Here is a 16,508-nt window from a genome sequence, read left to right as displayed (position 1 = left end):
GTGCTGTAAGAAAAGATGAAGACGATTAATGTAAAGATTTATATTAGCTCATACAAAGTGAAACAAATAGAGCCAAGGAAACAATATACAATGACAACAACAAGGAAAAAATTAAAAATAAATGTTCTGAAATTACAAAAAACAAGCTTATCCCCAAAGAAAAAATCTCCTACCTCAATCCCACTACTTCAAAGAAGCTGGGGGCAAGAGGTATCCATGGGTATGGAATACTGCATGTATTGTCAGATTTGTTTTTTCAGTAGCTTGATAAGTTTTACTGATTTTTTTTCCTCCTCATCCTTATTTTTCTTTTACATTTTTTTAAATGTGGGATGACACTCTCAAATAGAGGAAGGGATAAAACACACGGAGAAATTTAAACAAAAAGAAAAAAATCGCTAATTTTTTTAAATAAAAAGAATATAGGCTGCTCCTCAAACTGTCTTAATTCTTTATATTTATATCACCAGTAGGAAGCATATTGCTTGGTACCTACTAAGCACTTAATAAATTAAATACCTAACTGCTTGACTAATTGAAAAAATATTTTTAAGAATCAGATAACTCAACCAATCACTCAACAGCCATTTATTAAGAACCTACTACGTACCAGGTACTATGCATGGGGATGCGCAGAAAGGCAAAAAAAAAAAAAAAAAAAGTCCCTGCTCTCAAGGAGCTCACAGTCTAATGGGGGAGCCAAGAGGCAAACAATTACTTTAAAAAAAAGATCTTGATAAGAGAGACTGTAGATAATCAACAAGGAAAAGACACTATACTTAAAGGATATCAGGAAAGAGCTTGTAAAAGGTAGGATATTTGTTGGGATTTCCCCCCACCCCCAAGACTGCAACCCAGATCCAAGCAGGGCAAAGCAAGAGCATCCTGCCTCAGCACCAGCAAAAAGAATCCTGCCATTGCCCTATAATCAGCCACTGGATCCTCCCACAATCTGGGGGCCTGGAAGCAGGTGCTGCTGCTCCTGCAGCAGCCACCTCTGCCATCCTGGGGCTACACCTAGACTGTGCTCTTCTCTCACCCAGGTCCAACAGAGTTACCCCACTGTCCTTCTACTTTGTCTTTGGTGTTTGTGGGCTGAAAAGTCTGGAAACCACCACAGTTGCCATGACTCAGTCCCCTGAGGCCTGTTCTGGCCCAGTCTGTGCTGGCGCTGTCCATGCAGGACTGTGCTCCACTCCCAGCCCAATGTAACAGATCCTTCCTGTCAACCTGCCAGGCTGTCTTCAGCTGGAGATGTGTTTCACTCTGTCATTTTGTGGCTTCTGTAGCTCTAAAATTTGTTTGGAGTCCTTTTTCACAAGTATTTGGAAGTGTCTGGGGGAAGAACTCAAGCAAGCTCCTGTTTTGACTCCACTATCTTGGCTCTGCCCATTAGTTGGGATTTGAAAAAGCCATGGGACCCAGGAGAAAGAGATGAGGAAGAGAATACCAGGCCTGGGAGACAGCTTGTTAAAGTATATGGAGTTAGAGATTGACTGCTTTGTGTAAGGAACATCAAGGAGACTAGTGACAGTGAATTGTAGAGGAGAGAGGTAAGGAAGGAGGGGAAAGATGGGGGAAGGTTGTAAGATGTAAAAATACTGGAAAAGCAGGTTATAAAGGACTTTAAACACCAAACAGACAGAAGATGTCACATTTAAACCTGGAAGCCAGTGGAGTTTACTGAATTGGAGCAGGGAGTTTGACATGGTCAAACCTGTGCTTTAGGAAAATCATTTTGGAAGCTGAATGGAGGATAGATTGTGGGAAGAATGCAAAGCTACTGCAATAGGTATGGCATGATGATAGCCTGCACCAGCATCATGGCAGTGTCAGAGGAGAGAAGGGGGCAGATACTAGAGATGATACAAAGCTAAAATCTACAAGCCCTGGCAACAGACTGGATAGGAGTCAAGATTAAGGAATTAAGGATGGTACCTAGGTTGTGAGTCAGAAGGATGTGGGTATCCTCAACAGCAATAAGGAAGTTAGAAAGAGGGGAAGGTTTAGGGAGAAAAGATAAGTATGATGCTGGCTATATGTTGAGTTTAAAAAGACATCTACAGGATGTATAACAGGCATCTCAGATATGAGAATGAAAATCAAGAGACAGATTAGAGCTCAATAAGTATATCTAACAATCATCAGCAGAGAGATCTTCAATCTATAGAGGTCACCAAGTGAAATAGTACATTTATATAGTATAAGTTTATTGAAGGTATCCTTGATAAAATAAAAAATAAGAAAACTAGGAGGTTATCACAAATTATTTTCTGTATAAATGAGTAGCAAATGTAAGGAATACAAGCAATCACTGTATTTACTATGTACTACAAAAAATTAAGGAATGTTGGTAAATGAAAGGCTCTCCTCTGATAGGATATCTTTCATGCATTTTAAGATCATATAAGATTCTCTGTTAGCTGCCAACACAAAGAAATTTTTCTCCAGTCATCTCATTTACTGATATCAAACAAGATAGAAAATAGGCATCTCTTTAAGTCAACATGGCACAGTAGAAAAAGGAATGGATCTGGGGTCAGAATGCCTCAGTTTGAGCCTGACTTTGCTCACTGTGCAAACTTGGGCCAGTCACATGACCTGTATGAGCCTCTGATTACTCCATCAAATGTAAGGGTTGGACCAGATGAACCTCAAGCTCTAAATCTGTGATCCTATTATTGTCAAAAATCATCATTGTGGATCATGTCTAACCCGGTTCAAAGGAACGACTCCTTATAGACAGGGTCTCTAGATGTACCTTTTCACAGATGACTCTGTACTGATCTCATCAAGGCCTAGAACTCTGCAAAACCTCCTCTATCAGGTCTAGAATCACTCAGAAGAGCTAGACCAAACCAAGAGTGGGGTGGGTGCGAACTTTTGACTGAGTCAAATTTTACAGAATAAATACTTTTATAAAGTGGATTTATTCTGTAAAGTTGAAGCATCACAGGATTTAGAGATGGAAGGACTCTTGAGAAATCATCTCATCCAATCCTCTCATTTTACAGATGAAGAAACTGAGGCCCAAAGTGACTTGCCTATGGTCACAAAGTTAAATGGCAGTCAGGATTTGAATGAACCCAGGTCTTTTTAATCCAAATTCAAGATTGTTAGTGATTGCTAAGTATCTACCCTTAAATACATCTTACCTTCAGCTCCCTCTCAAGTCGATCTACTTCAGCTCCTAGAGTATCAATAATATTTTCACCATGCTTAAGCATAAAGATTTCTAATTCCTCAGGAGTCTTTACTTCCTGAATTTCCTGCAAAAGAAAATTAAAGGAAAAAATAGGGAAAAACTATTTTTAAAAGTCACAGTTATAAGCAAAGAATTGGAAGTTATCAAAAACGCATGATTCTCTCTTTAACAACATATCTATATATTAGTCATATTAAAAAATCAAAATTCTAATTAAGATCTTCCCATAACAAAATATGTTAAGGCCTACCCAAGGAAACACTTATCTCAAACAAAATTTGCTCTGACAAAATTGTAGCATACTGGAAAAATGTTAATCCAGTTTTTGCTTATAATTAATGATCTTTTGTTCAAAAGTCAGTCAGGATAAGGAAAAGTAGGAAGTATATAAAAACGAAGATTAATTTCTAATACATTAAATATGCAAAAAACTCTCAACATAACTTTTTATTTTTGTTTAATTCCCAAGAATCTATTTCCTTTTTCAGCATATTATGTGTCCTTTTATTCCATAGAGCAGGGAGAAGCAACCTTTGTATATATGCTACCAAGGCTCTGAACTCCTTCAATACAGAAGAATAGGGAGATACTAATCAAGTGCTCCATCTTCTAAGTAGGGCCAGTCGACAACTCTCAAAGTGAGGTGAAGGGCATGCCAATGGTAACTAGCCTGTTTGTTATCCTTGCATGTGGCAAATAGACTGTGGCCACATGCTTTAAAAAGGGAACTATCCCTTTCTTGTTACTTCAAACAATGGTCCTTACTATCTCTTTCTATAACTGCAAAATACTCCGTATTCTGTAGCACACAAAGCAAAATACTCTTTAAAATAAAAGGCTATTTGTCCTGGGGTAAAAGAGTAAAATGAAAACATAAGTAGGCAATGAATTCAAATCCTAGGTATTAACTTTGTGTTTAAGGAAAACAGGATCTAGTACTTTTAAAGTGACATATATACCCCAAGTTTTATTTTCAAATGCACAACCCTGGATAAAGGATTAAATTCTAGAGTCAGGAAGACAGGTGTTGCCCTGTGAGACCCTGGGAAAGTCACGTAACTCCTCAGTGCTGTAGGCAGCTCTCTAAGGTTATATACCGTGCAGAGAAAGTTGTCAACCTACATCAGTAGAATTTCCTCATCCAGGAGTTCATTACAACAATGAAATTATAGGTTTAGTTCCTTTCTCTATCCAGTGTCTTCAAAGAACCTTTCCTCTCTTAATCTAGAATCCAGGAGTATACTTATACTATCTATGATGAAAGAAATTTTTGTTGTCATTTTTTTCTCCACTGACCTCCACATTTTCTATCATTTCAGCAGGGTGTCTTCACTTCCAGACCCAAGAATACCACATTTTACCAATAATGCAAATGAACTGACATCTATCAAATTTCTATGATATAAACTAAGAACTAAAAGGATTTGAACTCCTAAAAAAGATTAAATTTTATTTATTTCTAATTTTTAACACAGACTTGATCATAAGAAAAAAAAAGTTACATGAGAATTTTTAAGTAACTTACTTGCAGCAACTGGTCAAAGTCCTGTTTTTCCAAATAAGACCGGGTAACAACCTTCCCATCAAAATCTACTTCAGCCTTAAATCTAATTTTACCCATTCCCAGGTCTGTGGCTTTAACATCATGAATGGCCCTAAGAGCAAGCAAACATATGTACACATTTAGAAACACAAACTTTTAAAAGGTAATTAATTATAAGCCTAGAATTCTCTTTTTACCCAGTGATGAGTCACCTAACGGGGTTGACAGCACTCACAGGTAAGTGCCCTTTGACCTCTTCTCATTTTGCAAGTGCTCAGACTTTTGTTTTAAGTATTCTATCTGTTTAGTTTGTTTTGCATTAGGTAGGTACTTAAAAGAAAAAAATCTGGCTAATAATCTATACAATCATTTGTATAGATCTTACACATAACCCAGACTGAACTTATTAAACTATATGTGGTTTCTATCCTAAAAGTTACCATGCTTTCTTCTCTTGCTGATGGTCACATAGCTAGCATGGGTCAGAGACAGGATGTGAACCCAAGTCTTCCTGATTCTAAGTCCAATCCTCTATCCAGAATACCACAAGACAAGCATCTCTTTAGAATATCATTTTCTTCTAGGACACTTGTTTTTATACAAAAAAAATCCCACAGCTGATCTTTCATTTAAAGTAGATCAAATACTCAGAGTTCACATACACACACATATGTACGCATATGTATACGTGTGCATATACATATACATGCGCCATGGCCAATGTTGGAATTTGTTTTGCCTATGTATATTTGTAACACAGGACTGGGGGAGTGAAGAGTGGGTAGGAAAAGTCCTTTCTCATTAGTGTTAGAAAGAGTTGGAGGAAAAGAAAATGAATCTTTTGGGAGAAAAAATTAATTTAAAAAGTATTCCAGAACCAAAAGAACTTTGGATACAAATAATAGCAAGACAGTTCAAAAAATGACTTTGAAGAACTAAACTATTCTGAGTATTATAAATATTCAAATCAACTAAAAAGAACTTATGAAGGAAGATACTATCTCCAGAGAAATAATTGATAAACAAAAAGAACTGATAATGCATAGTATGGTTTTACAGATAGATAGGTAGATAAATAGATCTGTGTCAGATGGTGGCCTTCTCCTGTGTGGGGTAGGGAGGGAGACAGTTGGAACTTAAAATGTAATAAAAAATAAATGTAATTTTTTAATAAAAGTATTCCTCGTGTAGAATAACACTGAAGGCAATACAATCTACTTATTAGAAAAACCAGATGAGAATATACTACTACTGGATTTGTCACTGATATGACAAGTTATTGATATGACTTGCTCCTGAGGTTGTTGAACATCAAAGCCCAAATTGACTTATCTGTTAAAAAAAAAGGGGGGAGGATAGATGCTGTATTTACCAGATATCTAGTGTGAGAAAAAGAATGGATGATTTAATATTCATCATTGGACAAGTAATACAGGGTCCTCAGAAAAGAAAATCTTATTTGTATTAAAAATTTACATAAAATATTTTAACTATTTCTCATGCAACAGCCTAAAATAGTTTTTGCTATTATCTATACAAACATTTAAGTAACAGATAATATTAGAACATGTTCTGAAATACCTTTTTTTTTAATTGAGACCCGCATACATACAGACTAAATTCTGATATAAAACTGCACAAAAATATACATAAAATCACCACTAAGGCATATATTCATCATTCCCTCTTTAAAAGAAACTCATGAATCTTGATTCTTAACCAAAGATTATCAAATTCATCCAGTATTTTAATTCAATAACAGTTTACTAGATATTGACTTCTTCAATTTAGTTTATTACCAGGTAAAAAAGACCTGAAAAAAAAAAGCAGTATAAACATTTGAAACAGTGCCTATTATCATCTCTCTCATGACATGAACAGCAAGAACAGTTGTGACAGGGCCGGGCATTCTTACTGAATTATAATAATTGATTTCATTGCTTTAAAAACATGTGTGCTGAAGGTCTACTTAGAAGTGCTTTCTCACTACACCATTACAAAGACAACCTCTCAACATTTTACACAGTAATTATTTGGATTTCCTGAAGGCACCATCATAGATTTTTTCATTTTGATTGATTAAGTCACCAAGTCTAATATTGAATTTAACACTATACAACTCCCATCTACAAACCATTCTCAATCCATCTAAGTAATTGCATTTACTTCAAGGTTGGACAGAGCTCAGAACATAAACCAAGTAATTTGTTAACACCAATCGAGGTGCTTTACTTCCTCTAAAGTTAAATTCAGTTTTTAGAATTTTAACTTTAAAACTTATTTTGGAATCTGTTTACTAAAAGAAAGGCATATTTCTATTTTACAGCTAACAAAACAACATATATTTATGTTATACCTCCAGGTAACTTTCCATCTTCCTCAGCAGCTCTGCTTGGTTCTGTCTACAAGGAACATCATACCTGAAACATGATACCTAAAATCTCATCATCATACTGACTGATTTCGTTTTTGATACTCAAAGAGGGCACCCATCTAATACCTCCGGCAGCTGAGAAAACCCCAGCGTTTGGGATGAAAGCTCCCCCACCTGATGGCTGAGTCCTACTTAACCCCAACTGCTTTAAAATATATATAAAACAAACAAATAAATAAATAACAGATATGCTTTCTGACACTGACCTTCTATTGGATCACTGGGTAGAAGGTATGAACAATTTAGTAACTCAATTTTTGTACAATTTCAAAGTGTTCTTTAACAGCTGGATCAATTCACAGCCTCACCAATAATGTATTAGTAAATAAGCTGTCATTATATTAATAATGTTCGTTTGTTTGTTTTGCTTATATACTCAACATATATAAGGCAAGCAAGAGTACCAAGTGTTTTACGAAACGATGTTACTTGTTGCCTTTGGGTACATGATAAAACCAATATGCCACCTCTTGTTTCCTAAAGAGAACCTGTGAGCCAACCTTTCATTTATCTGCAATTATCTTAGATTGTCAGATTTCATTTAGAAATATTGATATGGATCAGTTCTTCCAGTGGTATATCAACTAACTGATCATTGGACAACTCATCTCACTTAACAATCAATAAACATTTAATGCATCAATAATAAAATTAATGTTACATGATTCTAATCACCCTTTCACACTACCCTGTCAATATTACTATAGATTCATATGGGGCCACACAAAACTAAGGACAATTTCATTTTTTTGTTTGATTGTTTCATGGGTTACCATGCCCAAAGAATACATCATTTAATGACCAACCAACAGGTGATAAGCTTCTCAGTACTTAGCTACGAAACACATCTCACTACTGGGACGATACCTTAAACTCTTACAGCTCAAAACAGCTTTTTGACTGAATCCAAATTTTACAGAACAAATCCTTTTGCTTTTATTAATATATTTTGTTTGTTTTTTATCATTTTATTTTATTTTTAAAATGAACTTATTTAAAATACCAAAGGATAAAATAAGTTTCAACAAAATAATCCTCCTAGATTGAGCAACATAATTAGAACATTAACAAACCATAAGGGCTAAACTGCCAGCTGCTACACTGATTCTTTAGTTCTAACTTCCCCTGTCTGACTGGCACCACTACCACATGAGGCTGGTTGATGAGATTTGATGGGGGCTGAGTATGCCAGTCTTTTGACAATGATGCACTGTGTTTCTCTATAAAGTGGAATTTGTGAATCGTTCCACAGCTAATTCCACAGTAATTTTTAATTTTGTCTGCTTAATAGCTCTTAATGTCAAAGAAGACCAAGAGAATTCTGAAGGAAGAAAACAGATTTTTTTTTAATGAGAACTGGGAACTGTAATACTATCTTGTTTCTGCTAAAGATGATTTGCTTGCTTTGTGATACTGCATTGTCAACATTAAAGAAATTCAATGCTCATCAGCATTATAACACTCATAAGGACCACAAATATTTTAAATAAGTGGGAAAGGTGCAAAAGGCTGTATTGCAGAAACTGAAAGATTAAAAGCAAAAGCAAAGACAGTTCATTCAAGCAGCAACAAGACCTGGAAATAATGCCACAGAAGAAACTTATAAAGTACTTATATAATCTGGAAAAAAAGGCAGCCATTCAGTGATGAACAAATTCTGAAAGAATGTACTGTCAAAGTTATAGGATGCTTAGACCCCAGTAATGTTTCAAAGTACAAACAACTGCCTTTTTCAAGGAGAACCATAACTGATATGCAACATGAATTAGCCTTCAACTTAACAGAACAACCTCACACAATAGCTCAAAAGGAAAACATACTATTCAATCTTTTTGGAGGAATCAACTGATACTACTGACTCAGCATAGGTTTAATACTTCATTTGGGGTCATAACAGAAGGTTTTCTTTGCTACGAAGAGTTACTTGCTTTGGACACTCTTATGAAGAGAATAGAGGGAACAGATATCTTCAACAGTTTTCAGATAATGGTCAAGAAGTTGGACTGAATTTGGTAAATTTAGTGAGTGTATGTAAATATGGAGCATGTTCCATGACAAGAAAACAAGAGGATTTACTGTGCAGATAAAAAAAAGCATTAACAGATCCAGATGCTCTCATTTCTTTTCATTGCATCTTGCATCAGTAAAATCTCTGTGCTAAAGCTATTTTAAGTGACACTTTTCAATAAGTTACAAGTATTGTTAACCATATATATTCACACAAATGCAACACAGCATCATCAGTTTCACAACATGCTAAAGCTGAACGACAAGGCATTCAGTGTGGATCTGCTGTATCATTCTAAAGTGCACTGGCTATCGCTGGGACAGGCATTAGCCAAAATTTTATCTGCATAAGAATAAATAGTTAAATTTTATGATGAACAGAACCAGCAATATGAATTATTGAAAGAAGAGTTCTATAGGAATGCTACATTTCTGTGTGATATCAAATCACTTGATATCAAATGACTTGAATATTTCTTGGCAAAATAAAACTAAGTCTATATATATATATGTGGCAAAAAATCCAAGCATTTTGAAAAAAGTTCTCTTTTGTCAAAATATTTCTTCAAAAGGAAATTTCAGATAAACATTTTCCTCACTTAGCAAAGTTAACTGATGAGCAGGATGATATATGCAAATCATTTGAAGAATATGCAGCTGCTATAGACCTATTAATTGGAGAATACAATGAAAGGTTCACTGACTTTGAGAATCATGAAAACACACTCAAATTAGCATTTCAGTCTCACCTAGTTGATATCATCAAGGCACCTACAGAACTACAGATTGAATTGATTGAGCTCTCAGCAAATGACATTTTAAAGTCACTTCTGATACTAAGAAAGATCCAACTGAAATACAGAAAGATGCAGTACAATACCCACACCTCAGGCCAAAAAAAATGATTTCTTGCTTTTCAACCAATTATTGCTGTGAATTTACATTCTCCTACCTAACCCAAATCAAGATGCCCTTAAGGTCGCAAGTGACTGATATCTGTATAGAGGATCAACTGAAACTGTGGCCCTCCATGCTGCAACAAAATATTCAAATGCTTTCCAACAAAAAGCAGACACAACAAAGTTATTAAAAGGTTAGTTAAAACTTTAAAATTAACAGTTTTCATTTTTGAAATTATTAAATACATAGTAGTTACATCTTTACAAAATAATGCACATTTTTAAGTAAATCTAACTGAAGTTTCATGAATGCAGCCTTATTTGATTATGGCTAAATATTAATGCAGTCTTCCAAATTGAAAAGTTTCCCCAACTTGAAAAGGTTCCCCACTCTTGGCCTAGACCATTTCAGAAAATTTTATTAAAAGCTCTAAGCAATGAGGTTCTACAGTCTCTCAAAAATGTTGTAATTAATGGTTCAAAATATAAATATATATGGATATATTTTCCCCATTTTTTACTTTGTTTAAAAATATAAAATTTGCTAGACCTAATAAAAGAATTCTTACCTTACGGATGGGTCATTTTCCAATAGTTCAGTCAGGCGCTGAACTTGCTCAGGCTGGATTGATCTCCCTAAAAGTGCTTCTGAGTTTGTGTAGATGAGAAACGTTGATACTGCTCCTAATAAGGTTCCCACACCTAAAGAACCCAGGCTGTCATAGACTGGATTGCCTAAATAAAGTGTATTTTAAATTAGTAAATTTATCACCTTATATTGTCAGACAAATTACCCTTTGTGTCACTGGAGTTCAGGGTACAAAAGATGAAACAATTTAAATTTATAGAATGTTATAAGTTCTATAAAACCACTTTCTTCATATCCCTGGGACAATGTGAATATTGATGCTCCCATTTTACAAATGAGGAAGGTGAGAGTCAAAGTGCTTAAGGTGGATGTCGAGTAAATACCAGAACCCTAGCCTTCTAACTCTGAATCTTTCTACTATAGAAGTATAAATATATATAAATATAAAGCTGCTATAGGAAACTAGGTGATACAAAGTTCATTCCTGATTTCCTAAGTAAACTGTTTTAATGAAATTCACTAAAAGGTACAATTTTATCATAAATGGGGTTCCTACAGCTTCAAGAATTTTGCAAAAAGGAGTTATAAGAATTCATCAGTATGGATCTATTTCTTACTTTGTGGGGAGACAGATGAAAACACTTTCCGGTAAAATACACAACATAAATATTAACAATACTGAGGGTGAAAATTTCTTTGAACACTTATTAGCAACATATCATTTCTTCTTCCTTTGCAGTATAAAATTATCATGAGAAAACCCAGAAGTTTAAGAAAATAACTACTTTCCTACTTTTACAATCTACGAATATATAGGAAATATTCAGATAACCAACACAAGCACGAATAAATACATTTTTATTTGTTACAACAAATTTAATAAATCTTTTGTGACTGGGATAATAGGTTTTATTCCATACAGATGAGATTATTTTCAGTCACAAATTTAACCTTTTTGATAGAACAGAAAAAAACTCCACTTTGCTTATTTATTAAACAATCTTTGATTTTTCATAGCAGTCCTAGAAATTAGTAAAAGTGCACTAAAAAGTAAAGCTGCATAGTTACCTAATACTATACTGGAGTTAACCATTTCCTTACAACCTTAAACTCTTGTAATCTGTCTTCTGCTAACACCACTCTGAAACCACTTTTTGAAATGCCTCACTGACGTCCCTAAACATCAAATCTATGAATGGCCTTTAGTCTTCATCCTTTTTTTAAGATTTTATTTTAGGTTCAAACACCTGAACACAAATACAGAATAGAGAAAAAAAGCAAAGACATATCATAAACTTAAATACTGGAACTTAAATGCAAAGAAAGGAGAAAAAAAAAGCACATCATGGGCCTAACAGCACATAAGAGGGGCTTCAAAATCCGTAACCCTAAATTTTCATTCCCAGAAAGCCTGCGTGCTGTGTGAAGAGCTGTCCGCCTTCTCTCTGCTTCCTTGTCAGTTTCATGTTGTTCTCTGCTGTGTGCTTTTTTCTTTATTTTTTCCCCTCCCCCCAGAAGGCTACAATTGAGTGCAGACATATTTCTCTATGGCTATAGATATATACACGTATACATACATATGTAGACATATACTTTCCCAAACACATTCTACTTCTGATCTTTACTTTTGTGTTTGTGCATATCTCTCGTTTCCTATCCCTCCTGCCTCCTCAACTTTACTTCTACCCATTACCTTGCCCTCCTATTACTTGCCTACCCCCCTCCAAGGATCCTTCCCCTATCCTCCCATTCCCATAAATCTAAACACCCTTCTATAGCCCCATAACCTATTCCCCCACCCTCCCCTCTAGAGATCCTTGCCTTATCCTCCTATTCCCAATGATCTAAACACCTTACCTATGCCCTCACCCTCCTCTCCAAAGATCCCTCCCTCATTCTCTTCCTTCTCCCTATACTGCTACCATTTTATTTCTTCTAAATTTAGAAGACTGTTATACTCTTCTAAATATATATAAATATATATAGTTCCCTCTTACACCCATTCATGATTTAAGTAGGTTACCAGAACTACCTGCTCTCCTCCCCATCTAATTCCTTTGTACAGATCCTTTCTCTTGTATCTCAATTGTATGATTTTACTTTTTAAATTAATATACTCATGTTTACACCAATCATTCTTATAAGCTACCCAATTATCAACAAGTATCTTAGAAGTTTTGCATTTTACATTTGTAAAAAGTAAACAGTCTGTCCTTACTTAATCTCTTGTAATCAGTCTTTATTATTAACTTATGTTCCTCTTGGCTCTTATAGGTCAAATCTTCTATTAAGTTCAGGTGTTTTTTTTTAACAGTCGTGAAGGTCTGACTGTTGATCAAATGTCTATTTTTTTTCATTCAGGATTATGCTTTACTTTGCAGGGTATGATATTTTCCTCATAGGATCTCTTTTAAGGGGTGAGCAATGGATTTTTTCTATTTCTACTGCTCCCCTCCCCTTGTTCTAATGCTTCAGGAGAATTTTCTTTAATTATTTCTTGTATTATTGTATATATTGATTCTTTTTTTGATTATAGCTTTCAATTAGAATGATTATTTTTGTCTTCTCTTCTTGATCTATTCTCCAGATCTGTTGTTTTTCTTATAAGATGTTTCACTTTCTTTTCTATTTTTTCATTATTCTTATTTTGTTTAATTATTTCTTGATGTCTTATAATTTTACTGGCTTCATCTCGCCCAATTCTAGTATTCAAGGTGTCATTTTCTTCCTTAAGATTCTGGACCTCCTTTTCTAACTAGTTGACTTTTCTTTCATAATCTTGTTTTTCTTGGATTTGACATCTCTGTCATTTGATTTTTAAAGTGTTTTTTAAGATTTTCTATGAAATTTTTTGGGTCAGATGACCATTTTACATTACTCTTTGGGGTAGAAGGGTTTCTTTGCTTCAATATCCTCCTCAGAAGAGTAACCCCAGTCTTCTCTGTTCCCATAATAGTTTTCTATGTTTGGATTATTTCTCCTTTGCCTGTGCATTTTTCTTGCAATAGCTTAATATTTTTAATCACCTCTACCCTGAGGTGTGGGAGATGGTGCCTCTTGCCCCAGATCTTCAGTTCTCCCCTCTAGCCTAGAATCAAAGCCTCCTGTAAGTACCCAAAGCCATGAGCTTTCTGCTCCATTGCTTCTGCACTCACCTGGTGTGTGCTGGTTCCTTTTCTTCCCCCAATGCTCTTCTTCATGGCACAGCTGGGTCTGGCGTTCCTTGTTGGCAGACGTTCCCTCGATCTTCCCAGGCTCACATGCCCAATTCCCCTCACTATCCCAGGGGTAAAAGTTCCCATGGCTGGGGCTGAGGCAGCCTTCCACCAACCAACCCCAGGGCTTGCCCCTTGTTATTAAAGCAAACGCTAGCCTGGAGGTGTTTATTCTTCACAGGGACACCAAACCTGATTTTTCTTCTGATCTTCTCAAATTGGCCCATGAAGGCCTCGCTGTGCCCCTATTCTTCATTTTTACACTACCACCCCCACTTTGTTCACCCTTAAGGTGTTACTTTATCTCTTTTGTGGGGAAAAATCTTGAAAGCCTGGAATTTTCTGACCTACTCCACCATCTGCCTAGAATCCTCTCTAGTCCTCATCCTTCTTGACCCTAGCATTTGACAATGCTGAACTTCCTATTTCTCCCCTGCCTTCAAAATTCTACTGGTTCTCTCTTAACTTTTTTTCTTCCCACTTCTCTTTATCCTTTATTGCTACCTTTTATCCACTTCAATGCAGGCATTCAAGAAGGCTTTGTCACTAACCTCTTCTCTCTATACCCTCTTCCTCTGTTACTTCATTCACACTCACAGATTCAACTATCACATCTATGAAGATGGCTCCCCAAACTCTCAGTCTGCCCACACTCCTAAATCTCTGGACTTACCTTTCCTATGGCCTACAGGACACACCTTTGTCTGAATGTCCCTCAAAGAACAGTGTGTCCAACACTGAATTTGTCTTCTTATTCTGTGTCCTTGCCAAAACCTACTCCTCTTCTTTGGCTTCCCTATTTGACCCCTTAGATCCCAAACGTCACTAAGTCTTATTACACTTCTACCTCTAAAACAGCTCTTACATCGATCCTTTCCTTTTTAATTCCTAATGTTATCCCTGGGCAGCTAAGTGGCACAGTGGATAGAGTGTTGGCCTGAAATCAGGAACATTCATCTTCATGAGTTTAAATCTGGCCTCAGACACTTACTAACTATATGACCCAGGACAAGTCACTTAACCCTGTTTACCTAAGTTCCTCATCTGTAAAATGAGCTGGAGAAGGAACTGGTAATCCACTCTACCAGTATCTTTACCAAGAAAACGCCGAATGGGGTCACAAAGAGTTAAACACAACTGAAAAATGACTTAATGTTACACCCCTGGTTTAGGCCTTCAATGTCTTTTGCCTAACCTACTGCAATAACGACAACTGCCTTTGCCAACATCTCAGCCTCTAGTTGTTAACTACTCTAATACAAACTACAGAGTGTCTCTATTGCCTGGATGAAGCCGATTTTCCAGTTTTAGCTCACAGCAATCTGTATTTATTTTGCATGCTAGTAAACCTGCAACAATCACCACTTATTTTTATTTTTCCATTTTTACCATCTCTGTGTCTTTGCTTCAGTTATTCCCTATCTGAGGCCACCTTCCCCCATGGTTGAAAATCTTACTTATCCTTCAAAATCTCAGTTAAAAGGACACCACTCTCCTTCAGGTCTCTCAGGATCTACTCTAGACAGAAGTGATATGTTTCTCCTGCCAACTCCCAAAGTCCTTTGTCACCCCTTTTGTAACACTGATCATGCCTTATCTTGTAGTACTGGTTATACCTTTATATAAGTCTTGTCAAACGAGCTAGTGAAAGCTTTTAAGGATATCTTTAGTCAATAATTTCAGAAAATGTCACTGTATTTATTTTTATCTCAGCATGTTTAACCTAAAATGTAATTCATGTGAAATAATCATACTACTAGAGCAGCAAGAAATTCTTATATATTTGACTGCAAAGGTTTATGTTAAGTCAGGTAGAAAAGATCTTTAATAAAAGTAGTTCTGTTCATCATAGACAAATTATAAGCTTTTTAAAAACTGTGGCTAAGTGATCATTTGGATCAAAAAACAACTCCTCAAGATGCAATTAGATGAACAAGCTCCAGCAGCACTCCTAAAAATGTTTTAAGATGCATACTGTCACAGAAAAATTTAGATACAGCAATTTTTAAGAAAAGGAGACCTAGGGAAGCTAATCATACTATTGTCACTTTAAATATTAGGGGGATAAGTGAAACAATTGGGGGGGTGTATTTCTATTAAAATCCTAACGTATTCATTCTCTCAGTAGTTCTTTAGTGGGTAATATTCTTTAATAAATACTTTATATAATGGGACATATTGGGAAATGAATGGGATATTAAAAATTATCAATAACTTCTAAAAATGCAATAAAATTAAATTGTGTTTGATAACTGTGGGGTACTTAATATTCGCACTTAAAATATTACTTTCATTTGATAACTGGTATGTTAGTTAAATAAGATATAATAACACAAACAGTAATAATTTTACTTGCTAATAAAAATAAAATTTGACACAAAAAAGAATTTCTATGCATTATCTTCAAACATATAATTTGACCATGCTATGCGAATGAAGGCAGAGGTTAACTAGGTTTAGAAATACAAGAGATATACTTCTAGGCAGTAAAAGATATACAAAGACTAAAGAGAGTTCTTAATGGCTACATAATAAAATGTCTGTATATCTATTCCTAAAGTTCAAAATCAGCTTAAAAAAGAAAAAGGAAAATTGATAAAAATCTAGTTGCCTGAC

At 35.4% G+C, this 16,508-nt stretch overlaps 1 protein-coding gene across 2 annotated transcripts in view; it reads right to left on the bottom strand.

Moving 5' to 3' along the window:
* The window catches only part of SLC30A9 (solute carrier family 30 member 9), a 76,949-nt gene that overhangs the window by 11,239 nt on the left and 49,202 nt on the right, over window positions 1-16,508 (bottom strand). For both annotated transcript variants that reach the window (XM_069105155.1, XM_069105154.1), the window contains 3 exons: window positions 10,658-10,823; window positions 4,731-4,860; window positions 3,156-3,269 (listed from right to left, as the gene is read on the bottom strand). In XM_069105155.1, coding sequence (XP_068961256.1) covers window positions 3,156-3,269; window positions 4,731-4,860; window positions 10,658-10,823 — 410 coding nt within the window. The remainder of the gene's footprint in view (window positions 1-3,155; window positions 3,270-4,730; window positions 4,861-10,657; window positions 10,824-16,508) is intronic.

The sequence above is a fragment of the Petaurus breviceps genome, unplaced genomic scaffold, assembly GCF_028583685.1.
Source record: "Petaurus breviceps papuanus isolate PSGF00001 unplaced genomic scaffold, PetGlider_PUasm1.0 76, whole genome shotgun sequence".
Lineage (NCBI taxonomy): Eukaryota > Metazoa > Chordata > Mammalia > Diprotodontia > Petauridae > Petaurus > Petaurus breviceps.
This window is presented reverse-complemented; position numbering and strand designations above follow the sequence as displayed.